Source organism: Anabrus simplex, chromosome 7, assembly GCF_040414725.1.
Source record: "Anabrus simplex isolate iqAnaSimp1 chromosome 7, ASM4041472v1, whole genome shotgun sequence".
NCBI classification, from domain to species: domain Eukaryota; kingdom Metazoa; phylum Arthropoda; class Insecta; order Orthoptera; family Tettigoniidae; genus Anabrus; species Anabrus simplex.
The window spans coordinates 301,796,919-301,811,194 of NC_090271.1; the positions used below are offsets into that span (position 1 = coordinate 301,796,919).

A 14,276-nucleotide genomic window follows, 5' to 3' on the forward strand; every position below is an offset into this window, starting at 1 on the left:
ATGCTAACAGTACAGAAATCCAAAAAATAATGCATTTGCACAGGGGAACCAGCATAATTTATCGTCTTTGGATTGTGTGATAATTTTCTTTTGATGCGTGAGGTTATGTTTGTAAGTTATTTACCAAAGTGCATTATTTGAACAATGGAAATGCACCTTGTTGGATACATGTTGGAAATAGTTTTTTCCCATGGCATTTGAAAGGTTTAAACCGTGAATCGAGGTGATTGCATGTATTAATGAGTCTTAGAATACTTTGTGATGCGGCATGTGTTTACATTTCTGAAGTACAAGAGAAGTGCCATGGCGGGAAATCATACAAGGATAGTCATAGGAAAGTTCGATTTTAAGGACATCAGGCACTTTCTGTGTAAATACTACACATCTAAAATGCTTACAGTTCTTTTCCTGCCGCTTTTTCCCACACCTGTGGGGTCGCGGGTGCGAACTGCGTCGCACATGTGGATTTGGCCCTGTTTTACGGCCGGATGCCCTTCCTGACGCCAACCCTCTATGGAGGGATGTAAGCACTATTGCGTGTTTCTGTGGTGGTTGGTAGTGTAGTGTGTTGTCTGAATATGATGAGGAGAGTGTTGGGACGGACATATACACCCCGTCCCTGAGCCAGAAGAATTAATCAGAAGCGATTAAAATCCCCGACCAGGCCGGGAATCGAACCCGGGACCCTCTGAACCGAAGGCCAGTACGCTGGCCATTCAGCCAACGAGTCGGACATCTAAAATGCTTACAGTATAGTAATTTAATGAATAAAGTACTTGCACATGGGAGTCAGTATAGATTTCTTGTCTTTGAACCGTGCTTTTTTTTCCTTTCGTTGCGTGAGGTTATTTTCTGCCAGTGAGATATCCAAGGGCATTATTTGAATACTGTAAATGCACCTTCTTGGATACATTTTGGAAATAGTTCTTTTTTCACGGCATTTGAAAGGTATAAACTGTGAATCAAGGTTAACTGCATACAGTAACGGGCCTTAGAATATTTTGTAACGCAGCAAGGGTTAGTACTTCTGAATTATGAACTGGTGGTCAATTCGAACAATTTTTGAGTCCCAACTACTTCGAATTAACGAGGTTTTACTGTATCTAGATTACAAAAGAAGCAAGTGCAATTTATAATAGGTCTGCCGCATGTTCTTTTTGGGTAAAAGAGGCAACTGTATACAAAATTCATTACAATATGAAATGGTGAGGGGGAAACTTTGTTGACTTGATGTGGAATTATCCTTATACAGAATGGACAAAAATCACAGCGTAATGCAGTGTATTTAGGCCTCTATGAAATGTCATATTTAACAAATTTACATTTAATGTGGACAACAATGAATAACAAAAAACACCTTCCCTAAGATCTGAACCTAAGGAAAGGAGAAGAGGACAGGTGTAATTAAATCACTGCTTAAAACTCCCCCCTACCGAATATCATAGTTTATTAAACAATGTACATAAAAAGCATCTTATATGATGCCTATCTTATTTGCAACATCCAGGGCATCGTAGTCACGCGCCAGTCTTACATAGGCCTTCTTCTTTCCATCTGGCCTGTAATTAAAGAGGAAAGGTTTTTAAATACATCACTTAAAAATTTCAACATGAAGGAATGATCTGCTATAACAAATTTAATTATAGAAACATTTAATACACAAATTTGTTTTATTAGTGACTGAAGTTTCATTATTTTTATTTTCCTCAACTAAAATAATTATTTTATAGAATTCTGTTCAGAAATACATTCTTTACCATTACATTTATTCTGTTGTATAGTGAATGACTTCAAAATATACATCGGGACTGGAATTCCAAAAACGTGCTTTTCCCAAGCATAAAAATTATCCACAACCTTTACGTGGGGTGATGGTCCCCACAGTGGAGGAAATGCCACTGGAATACATTATACAGCATCTGTTCTTCAGGTTAGGGGTGGCTGCACAAGGCGCCTGTATTCCAGAGAATCGGCCTCATTATCACCTCAATGGATCACATCCAGAGTTGTAATTCGGGACCTAGTCCCACACAGGTGACAAATTGACAGAAAAGCATGGAAGGTCTTTTAAGGAATACTCCCCCGAATGAACCACGAGTTCAGAGGAGGCAGCATTCGAATATGGTGGGCTGCCACTTAAAAGACACCGTGAAGTTGGTCGCACGGAAATACCCCAGTACCACATACACAAACGAGACAAAATCAAGAATCAAACCGAAGCTGATAACATACTCCTCTACACACAATATAAACTCACTCATGCAAACTGGTAAACTAAAAGTGATCACCGACATAATGGACCAACAAACAATTCTTATTATGGGATTACAGGAAATTCGAAACACTGAGCAGAATGCTTTGGAAACGTAAAAGAATTTATAAAGGTATACTCGGGAAGAGAGTGATGAAGAATGTCCCACAATTTGGAAAACAGAGGGAAGATGAGGGACAGAGAACTGTTGCTGAGATGGTGTGGAAGTAGGAGGAAGGGAAATGGTAGGAGAGAGAAATATAGAGTAGAGGATAGGAAAAGACAGGTGGAACAGGGCCATGGGAAGGAGAAAAGGGAGGAGGAAGTAGCTTCTGCAGCTATCAGGAAAGACAGGGCTGACCAGGAGGGTATCAAATGAGGTGGGTAGAGCTGAGGCTCTGGTCATGGGGGATTCCATCGTTAGACACGTGGGGAAAGTGTGTGGAGGAAAGGGAACCAGGGTAGAATGTTATCCAGTAATAGGTTGAGGCAGATGTTGAGGAAAGTAGAAGAGAAGGAGGAGGGGAAGGAGAAGGTGGTAGTGTTTCACGTTGGTATCAACAACGTAAGGCAAGCTGATATAAGTACCAACATAGTTGGAGATGTGTGGGATCTGTTAAATGCAGCACGGGTCAAGTTTAAGAAAGCGGAGATTGTTATTAGTGGAATATTGTGTAAGGAGGGATACTGACTGGAGGGTGATTGGGGATTTAAATGAGACTATGGAGTGGGTATGTGGGAAACCGAGTGAAATTTCTAGATTCTAATGAGTGGGTAGGAGATAGGGATCCCCGCTCAGATGGCCTTCACTTAAACCGCAGTGGCACGTATAAGTTAGGAAATTTGTTTGGAAGGGTAATAGGGACCGGTGATAGGGGAACATGGAACTGGAAATCAAATCAGAAATCAAGCCAATAGCAAAAAAAAATTTAAAAATAAGGTGAGCGTTGAGAGTCGTGGAGACTGTGATTTGAATTCTTGGACTGAGTTTATTATTTTAAGGCAGACAACCAATCAGTCAATACTGATCTGCATTTAGGGCAGTCGCCCAGTTAGCAGATTCCCTATCTGTTGTTTTCCTAGCCTTTTCCTAAATGATTTCAAAGAAATTGGAAATTTATTGAACGTCTCCCTTGGTAAGTTATTCCAATCTCTAACTCCCCTTCCTATAAATGAATATTTGCCCCAGTTAGTCCTCTTGAATTCCAACTTTATCTTCATATTGTGATCCTTCCTACTTTTATAAACACCACTCAGACTTTTTCGTCTACTAATGTCATTCCACACCATCTTTCTGCTGACAGCTTGGAACATACCACTTAAATACAAAGTATGTTACAAGTGTTTATTTATATATCCACCTATTCAATACGGACCTAACATGAGAATTATAACGTAACATACCACTTAGTCGAGCAGCTCTTCTTTCTCTCAGTTCTTCCCAACCCAAATTTTGCAACATTTTTGTAATGGTACTCTTTGCAAGCTGTCCACTTCATAGCCGTATAGATGAGTTTAATCAACAAATTAATCTAAAAAGCCACCTAATCGATACTTTATTTCTTTTGCCTTTGGCAAACTTAAAAATACATTAACAAACACAGTACATGTTTCGACCACTTAGTGGTCATCTTCAGCTGTATATAAAAATCTTAGATGATAACATTTAAAAGCAAGCACATTGGATCTTATAACTATATCCCATGGGAATCCAAAAACTATTGTTCTAGATGCTTTAAATGAATTGGAAGATGGGGGGGGGAGGGGTTGGGGGTAAGGAGATTTATGTGAATGATTCTTAACTTACAGTATCGTTTACAATTGTGCTTAAAAAACTTAAATGATGAAAAACATATTTAAAATATTTAAAAGCGTCTATGGTAAAATTCTTTTTGATAAAATTAGGTGGCGTGATTAAAAGTTCGTGTTTGTAACAATCTTCAGGCATTTGTGAGAAAATAATAACTCAATTAAAATTCGCGTCTATGGTGCTGTTAAACACTTTGTTTTTATAAACACACTTAAAATATTCTAAAGTGTCTATGGTAAGGCACTTGTTAAAAAACACTTGTGCTTGAATGAAAGTTTATGTTAGATGCACCAGTCTTCAGGTATTTATTGTTTATATTTGATAACTTCCTTGAGTGATATTCTTGTGGTTAAAAGGCCGTGTTGACTGTTTAACTTCCGAGAATTGCTCTTCGGAATATGATAAAAGAATTTGTGTTAGTCGTTTAACTTGTTAAAACCCTGTGGTGGCTTCTGTTATACAAAATGGCGATCTGATTCGGGCAGCTTGCCTCGCGATGGAGACCATGTCACACCGCTATCACACTAGGTCGTGCACGAAGGCAGTTCTCCAAGGCAACGCAGATTAACATTTGCCAGATAAGATCGCGAGGCAAGCTGCCCGAATCAGATCGCCATTTTGTATAACAGAAGCCACCACAGGGTTTTAACAAGTTAAACGACTAACACAAATTCTTTTATCACATTCCGAAGAGCAATTCTCGGAAGTTAAACAGTCAACACGGCCTTTTAACCACAAGAATATCACTCAAGGAAGTTATCAAATATAACAATAAATACCTGAAGACTGGTGCATCTAACATAAACTTTCATTCAAGCACAAGTGTTTTTTAACAAGTGCCTTACCATAGACACTTTAGAATATTTTAAGAGTGTTTATAAAAACAAAGTGTTTAACAGCACCATAGACGCGAATTTTAATTGAGTTATTATTTTCTCACAAATGCCTGAAGATTGTTACAAACACGAACTTTTAATCACGCCACCTAATTTTATCAAAAAGAATTTTACCATAGACGCTTTTAAATATTTTAAATATGTTTTTCATCATTTAAGTTTTTTAAGCACAATTGTAAACGATACTGTAATTTAAGCATCAATCACATAAATCTCCTTACCCCCAACCCCCCCCCCCCCTATCTTCCAATTCATTTAAAGCATCTAGAACAATAGTTCTTGGATTCCCATGGGATATAGTTATAAGATCCAATGTGCTTGCTTTTAAATATTATCATCTTAAGATTTTTATATACAGCTGAAGATGACCACTAAGTGGTCAAAACATGTACTGTGTTTGTTAATGTATTTTTAAGTTTGCCAAAGGCGAAAGAAACAAAGTATCGATTAGGTGGCTTTTTAGATTAATTTGTTGATGGTACTCTTTTGTCGGAAATCACCCAGAACAAATCGAGCTGCTTTTCCTTGGATTTTTTCCAGTTCTTGAATCAGATAATCGTGGTGAGTGTCCCATACACTGGAACCATACTCTAGTTGGGGTCTCCTTTACATCCTTACTACAACCTCTAAACACACTCATAACCATGTGCAGAGATCTGTACCCTTTATTTACAATCCCATTTATGTGATTACGCCAATGAAGATTTTTCTTCACATTAACACCTAGATACTTACAATGATCCCCAAAAGGAAATTTCACCCCCATCAACGCAGTAATTAAAACTGAGAGGACTTTTCCTATTTGTGAAACTCACAACCTAACTTTTAACCCCGTTTATCAACGTACCATTGCCTGCTGTCCATCTCGCAGCATTTTCGAGGTCACAATGCAGTTGCTCACAATCTTGTAACTTATTTATCACTCTATAGAGAATAACATCATCCGCAAAAAGCCTTACCTCCGATTCCACTCCTTTGCTCATATCATTTATATATAAGAAAACATAGAGGTCCGATAATACTGCCTTGAGGAATTCCCCTCTTAATAATTACAGGGTCAGATAAAGCTTCACCTACTCTAATTCTCATAGATCTATTTTCTAGAAATATAGCGACCCATTCAGTCACTCTTTTGTGTAGTCCACTTGCACTCATTTTTGCCAGTAGTCTCCCATGTTAAACCCTATCAAATGCTTTAGATGGGTCAATCGCGATACAGTTCATTTGACCTTCAGAATCCAAGATATCTGCTATATCTTGCTGGAATCCTTCAAGTTGAGCTTCAGTGGAATAACCTTTCCTAAAACCGAACTGCTTTTTATTGAACCAGTTATTAATTTCACAAACATGTCTAATATAATCAGAATGCCTTCCCGAAGCTTACATACAGTGCATGTCAAACTTACTGGCCTGTAATTTTCAGCTTTATGTCTATCACCCTTTCCTTTATACACAGGGGCTACAATAGCAACTCCCCATTCATCTGGTATAGCTCCTCCGACCAAACAATAATCAAATAAGTACTTCAGATATGGTACTATATCCCAACCCATTGTCTTTAGTATATCCCCAGAAATTGATCAATTCGAGTCGCTTTTCTAGTTTTCAACTTTTGTATCTTATTGTAAATGTCATTGTTATCATATGTAAATTTTAATAGTTCTTTGGCCTTAGTCTCCTCCTCTATCTTGACATTATCCTTGCAGAGATGCCAACTTTCAAGAAAGGCAATTCGTAATATAGCCGTTCGGGCCCCGGGGGGCGGGGGGGGGGGGGGGCGGACGGCCGTAGGATTTTCTTTTTTCGAGATCTTAATAACGTACATATTATTGAAAAATTAATGAACAACATACAATACAACCAGATATTCAAAGACTGGCATATAAACAGTGTGGGCCGATTGCAGAAACGATGACTAGTTTTAAGCCGTAGACATCGTCTACCTAACCAACGCCTAAATCGTTCACGATCTTCCATTGCATAAACAATGTTCAGTCGATGTTTAACTAAACATCCCTTAAAGTTTCAATTTTGGTTAGAAAATGGAGACAGAAGTATCTTTCATGCAACTCTTTGCTTGTCGCAACCAATGAAATTCACCGGTGCGCGCGCCGAACGCCAGTCAGCTGTTTGTCTTCCTACACATTACTCAAATATGGCTGAGCATGACTTGCCCACAGATAAGAGTATCGCTTTCGGTGCAAATTAAATCTCATCATATTATCGACACTAAAGCGACACGGCACCGTATGGGGAAGTGTAGCTTTAATTATAGCGTTGTTACAGTGAGTGTAATCTACTCATAAATACGGTAGCTTCGACGAAGGGAAGATGAAGCAATAGTAATGTGTAACCGAGTGTGTTGTACGGGCCATATAGATGTAGCTTGCATTCTGGAGATCGTAAGTTCGAAACGCATCATCGGCAGCCGTGAAGATTGTTTTCCGTAGTTTCCCTATTTTTACACCAGGCAAATACTAGGGCTGTTATGGCCACGGCTCTTCTTCCTCAGTCCTCTTTAAATTATAATCACCACCACTTGCCTTTTCCTATCTGATAGTTGCCGATGATATATATATATAATAATCCCATACAACCTACTTTTTAGTTTTCACTATTATGTGTGTTTACTTGGCAGTAAATATAAGTGAATCCCTCCTGATTGATATATGTGACAGCCCTCAGACGATCGGGACACATAATTCTGATATGTATGTAGTCGAAGTGACCTATAATTCCATGGAAATTACCTCACGTACATAATAAAATATACTGGATCCCAAGAATTGTATTCAAGTTGACAGTTACCGGACTGTCACTTTGTCAGTCTCAAGAAACAAGTCTCTCGTAAAGCGAAATCTTATTTTATTGTTATCTCCCCGTGCATGTCAAACAAATTGCTGCGATTTAGCAGCGGGCGACCCACAGAGAGGCCGTCGGACTAACCTTTCTTTCCGGAACCGTTTCAACATGATCATACAAATTACATATTTTATGGTACATAACCTCTAATTGTGATTCACTCCTCTCATTTGAGGTTAAACAGTGCTCTCGACAGTGTTTAAACATGACCGGTTGAACATCGGTTTTAGACAGTGTCTAAGTGATAAATAACGTCTCTGCAGTGCGGCAGCCATGCTTAGGCATTGTTTAACCGTAGACATCGCCTAAATACCGTTTCTGCAATCGGCCCTGTACGATTCTTACCTGCTAAAGTAACAGGTGATGTGCAGTACATATCTGAGGTAGGTTGAAGGATCATTTCTTTGCTGAGTACTGTAGTTGCTGTTTGGTAAACGTCCACTGGTGACATGCTATTCCGTTTGATTTCGTGTGCTTCCTCTGCACTAACGGAGCACTTAACAGTTCGGTGTTCAGGTTATGTAGCGCATACCTATCTACGAAATGCCACTGTAATCATCATCAGTTTTCCAATCCAGTCGCCCGGGTGTGGTTTACGAGCACTCTCCACTTCTGTCTGTCCATGTACCACTCTTCTCTCAAGACGACATCCCAGCTGATTCCTCTTGTTCCTATGTCCTCTTTCACTTGGTCCAGCCACCTCTTCCTAGGTCTTCCTATCGGTCGTTTTCCGGCCACGACTGTGTGTAGCCATTGTTTTGCTGTCCTTCCATCGTCCATTCGTTTGACATGGCCAAACCATTTCAAACGGGCCCTTGTCACTTTTTCATTCAGGGATGGGTAGACACCAGCTTGCTCCCTTATTCTTTCATTCCTTACCCTGTCCCTTTTTGTCTTCTGTACCATAGTTCGTAGGAACTTCATTTCTGCAGCTTGTAGTTTGCTGTCCACTTGTTGGGTTGTTGTGCAGGTTTCTAGGCCATATGTTATTATGGGGGTGAAGTATGATTGGAATAGAATCTGCTTTGATCTTAAGGGAACTTGTTCGTTCCAGAGGAGGTTCCGAACTTGATGGTAAAACTGAGCTGATTTTTGAATGCGGTTGTTAATCTCATGCTGTATTCTGTTATCACTTGAAATGATGCACCCAAGATATTTATATTGGTCTACTGTTTCCAGTTGTGTACCTTCCAGCATTATTTTTCCTTTCTTCTTCTGCCTGTTGACAGACATAGTAACAGTTTTCGATTTATTTATTGTTAATCCGTGTGCTTTCAAATGTTCATTCCAGGTGTTCAGCCTCTCTTGGACTTCCTTCTCTGTATTTCCCCAAATTACTACATCATCTGCAAATGCAAATGCATTGATGTCCATATTGTTCTTCTGCTTAATTTCTTTCATGACTTCATCCATGACAGTGATAAAAAGTAATGGTGAAAGGGTACTGCCTTGTTGCACTCCTTTAGTGGTTTGGAACCAATCAGAATTACAGTTTCCTATCTGTACGCAACTGCAGCAGTCTTCGTAAAGCATTTTAACTTTCTGGATAAGCCCTTTGGGTACATTCTTCTTTCTTAAACATTCCCATATAGTCTTCCTTGGAACACTATCAAATGCTTTTTCGAGATCCAAAAACACTAGTGTTAAGTCTTTGCCCTTCTCCCAATGCTTTTCTAACAGTATTCTAAGTGCAAATATGAGATCGGTAGTTGATCGGTGTTCTCTGAATCCATATTGTTCTTCCTGTAGTTGTGGTTCTATTATTTTCCTTAGCCTTTTTTCAAGTATTTTATCAAATATTTTCAAACCATGAGACAAAGTGATCCCTCTATAACTGCTACATTTCTTCCGGCTTCCTTTTTTGAAGAGAGGTATTATTATTCCCTTTTTCCAATCATCTGGGACTTTCCTATCCTTCCATATTGCATTAATTACTCTATGAAGCCACTGTATTCCTATTGCACCAGTTGCTTTGATCATATCTGCACTGACTTCATCAAATCCTGTAGATCTTTCTTTGGGCATACTATTAAGGGCCGTCTCTACTTCCTTCCATGTTGGCGGACTCTCTTGGTCAGGCTCATCATTGCAGCTTAAACTGACCTGCGTGGTTACATCATTGGAGTCTTTCCCAGTACTGTTGTATAAATTATCAAAATAGGATTTCATGATCTTCCTTATTTCTGTCTCCTCCCTAACTATGTTACCATCTGGTTCCTCTATTGCTGTTATGTATTCATTGTCCCTTCTTATATTTCGTATTGTTCGGTAAAGTAGTTTAGAATTAGCTTTGCTGTCTTGCTCTAGTTTATCCGTGAAATCAGTCCAAGCTTTCTGTTTTTCTTCGGCCACAATTTTCTTTACTTGTAACTTCTGATCTCTGTATTTCTGCTGCAGTTCGTTTACTCTAGATTCATTCCTTTGACTTCCTTTTTGCATTTCTTTGTCTCTGGCTTTCCTGGTTTCATTTTTCACTTTCACAGCAATCTTCACCCGATCGTTCCACCAAGGAGTTTCTTTTCCCTTCATTTTGCTATTAGTTTTACCACAAACTTCTAATGCAGCTCCGACAATGCTTTCTTTGAATCTAGTCCACTCGATGTTGCCTTCTTGTAATGCATCTGATGGTAATTTATTGGTCACTTTTTTTGTGTATTCAACTTGTTTCTCTGTCTTCTTTAGCTCCCATGTCTTAATTTTTGGTTTCCTGTATTTCTGAGGTCTATAAATTTCAATGTGCTTTATTGTTGCGAGGAGAAGTCTGTGGTCACTCTCCAGGCTTTCACTTGGTATAACTCTGACATCACACATGGTCTTTCCTGCTTCATTGTCAGATATAAAATAATCTATCAGAGTTTTAGTATCTCCATTCCAACTGTATCTTGTTAGTTTATGACTTAGCTGCTTCTGAAACCAACTGTTGTTTATTCTCAAGCCATTCCTTACACATAGATCTAGAAGACTTTCTCCTTCTGGGTTCCTGTCTCCATAACCATGTGGACCTAGTACATTTTCATATCCACGCCTGCCTGATCCAACTTGAGCATTTAGATCTCCCATTATTATGATATTTTCCTCTCTTTCTATAGCTTCTTCTAAATCAGTTCGGAATTGTTCTTTTTCCTCTTCGTTACAGCCAGTCTGTGGGGCATACACCTGGACTACTGTCAGCACACTCTTGTTAAGAGAGATGTTCAACTTAATAATTCTTTCATTAACATATATTACCTCACTGATGACATCAATGTCCTCTCTTAATATAAAACCTACACCATTTTTGGCTTCTGTTTTATTTCCATTCCAATGTAGTTTGTATCCTTTTCTTAGCTTTTTTGTTCCTCTTCCCTTCCACTTTGCCTCACTCAGGCCAAGAATACAGAGGTTCCTCCTTTCCATCATATCTATCAGCTCCTCGCTTCTGCCAGTCAGGGTCAGGATATTGAATGTTCCAATTCTGTGTTTAGGACTCTTTCTCTTGGGCTTCTTCTCAGAACATCGTACTTGAACATCAGCCTTACGGTCATCATACGTTGCAGATGTTTGAGAAGACGTGACTATCCGGTATTTTCTTTGCGTTCCGAGGCTCGTTTTGTAGTTGAAAGCAATCGATATAACCCTTCAGTTGACTTGCTAAGCCTAACACTGCTGGGGATTTTCTGTCAGGGGTATTCTCCCTTAGCCTTTGGCAGTCCCCTACCTCACTGCAAGGCAGCAGCTGATGAATTTATGTGTCATTTCCTACACAAGGGTCTCATCAAACCTTCTAGGGGAAAACTCCTCCACCCGTAGCTGTTGGTCTTCCCCTAGTTTGTTGGGTTTGGTGTCGGCCGCCCAACCCTCGGCCAGACAGTCGCAGGTAGTACCGTCTACTGTCGGATACGGTATCAGGATCACTCCTGACCTGACTTGTACGAAATGCCACTGTAATATTTGTCCCAAATGGAACATAATCATTCCTTTTACACAAATGAAGTGAAAAGTCTGCAGTAAATTAAGAAATACCGTCGTTACTAGAGAAATATGTATACGTTCTTACGGGCTTTAGACAGGACTCACTTATGTTGTATTCCGCTTCTCGTGCAGTCTTTTGTTTCATTCCTGAGGTCCAGTGCTGGGTGTGCTATGTCTGAATTCTCATTATCTTTGTCCATATGAGTAGCGCGGGCAGTTCAAACAGCAAAATAACATGATCCCTGGACCAATACATGTATCATTTATGAATGAGTCAGGGCACCAAACGAATAAGCAACATGAAGAAAACAACACCCAATTAATGCAAACAACTTCAGTGAGCAAAGACATCACACACAAAAGTGTTAGACAAACAAAACACGTACGGAAGCGCTGCGAGGTAGCAGAAAAAAATAGTTGTAAGGTAGTAAAGTATGTATCCATATCATTCCCTTCAAGTAAAATATTTCGTACTATTTCTTAATTTACCGCATATTTTCGAGTTTATTTGTGTAAAAGCAATTATGTTCCATTTGGGACAAATATTACAGTGACATTTCGTAGATAGATATGCGCTGCGTAACCCGGTGTTCATATTAGCACAGAACTCAGTCTTGTTCTTCGTCACCATACGCAACTGAAAATTCGCGGCTACGCACATTATAAGAACACGCGTGAATGAGATTTTGAGGAACGCAATAAACAGGACCATTCGAGTATTCCTCCCTAAATTTTTGAACTACTTTGGTTATTACTAGCGTCACTAATCACGGTAACGTCACCACACGTATTTTCCTGCACAAGAAATGACTTCATTATTTCAAACCTTTCGCATTTTGTAACACACGATTAGCATATAGCCTACAAGAGCAATATATGTAAATTTGGCAACCAAAATTGCAATAAATATTAAACAGTCACGCACGCAGTATCCACAAGAAACGGAGTTTCTCACCACTTCGCCGCCAAAACAAAGGCAAAACAACTCGCATATTTCAATGGAAGTCTGGTCATGTGACGAACAAAGACAACAGCTCCGCAAGATATACCACTACACAGGTGCCGATTTCTCCGGTATTGGAAGCACACACTGAGTTCGGCGCGAAAAAACTCTAAATATTCTCAAATGAGGGATAAGAAAGGGGTATAAATGATTACTGAGAAATCCGAAAATAATATTCTGAGAATTAAAGCTGTAATGGCATCTCTTGTCTATACTTTTGAATACTTCATACACTTAGATTTGAAAATAAACAAAAAATCGTAATTTGAGGTGTGAGATTCGTAAAGGCGTAATTGTGATGGGTAATTCGTAATTATTACGATTGAATCGTAATAGTTGGCATCTCTGTCCTTGTAACCAACAATCTTTACATACTGCTGACTGAATACTTCTGCCTTTTGAAGATCCTCACATACACACTCCCCTTGTTCATTAGTTATTCCTGGAATGTCTATTTTTCACTAAAATTTGTATGACTGCCAATTGTGCTTGTTATCCTTAGCTGCCTCCTTTGCTAGATTCAATTTTCTAGTAAGTTCCTTCAATTTCTCATTACTTCCACAGCCATTTCTAACCATTTCTTTCCAGTCTCCACCTCCTTCTTAGTATCTTTATTTCTCAATTATAATAAGGTGGATCTTTACCATTTCTTATCACCCTTAAAGGTACAAACCTGTTTTCGCATTCCTCAACAATTTCTTTAAACCGATCCCAGAGTCTGTTTACATTTTTATTTATCGTTTTCCACTGATCATATGTACTTTTTAGAAACTGCCTCATGCCTGCTTTATCAGCCATATGGTACTGCCTAATAGTCCTACTTTTAAGACCTTCCTTTCCATCACATTTATTTTTAACTACGACAAAAACAACTTCATGATCACTAATACCATCTATTACTTCAGTTTCCCTATAGAGCTATCTGGTTTTATCGGCACCACATCCAGGATGTTTTTCCCTCTGGTTGGTTCCATCACTTTCTGAATCAGCTGTCCTGCCCATATTAACTTATTTGCCATTTGTTGGTCATGCTTCCTGTCGTTTGCATTTCCTTCCCAATTGACATCTGGCAAATTAAGATCTCCCGCTACAATTGCATTTCTTTCCATGTCGTTTCCCACTTAGCCAACTATCCTATCAAATAATTCCGAATCCGCGTCAGTGCTACCCTTTCCCGGTCTGTACACTCCAAATATATCAAGTTGCCTATTATCTTTAGAACCGAGCCTGACACCTAGAATTTCATGTGTCATCTTTAACCTTTTCGTAGCTTACAAATTCTTCTTTCCCCCTCCCACCACTCCTATCCTATCTCTACGATACACACTCCAGTGCCGTGAGAAAATTTCTGCATCCATTATATCATTTCTCAGCCATGATTCTACTCCTATTACAATATCTGGAAAATATATATCTAGTAAATTGCTTAATTCTATTCCTTTCTTTACAATACTTCTACAGTTCAACACTAAGAATTTTATGTCATCCCTACTTGATAGCAGA

The 14,276-nt window shown here is 39.1% G+C and overlaps 1 protein-coding gene across 1 annotated transcript in view; it reads right to left on the reverse strand.

Moving 5' to 3' along the window:
- Positions 1 to 1,430: 1,430 nt before the first annotated feature.
- Positions 1,431 to 14,276, reverse strand: part of RpL23A (ribosomal protein L23A) — an 87,328-nt gene continuing 74,482 nt past the window's right edge. Inside the window, exon 5 of the mRNA XM_067151747.2 lies at positions 1,431 to 1,559. Coding sequence (XP_067007848.1) covers positions 1,475 to 1,559 — 85 coding nt within the window. The 3' untranslated portion in view covers positions 1,431 to 1,474. The remainder of the gene's footprint in view (positions 1,560 to 14,276) is intronic.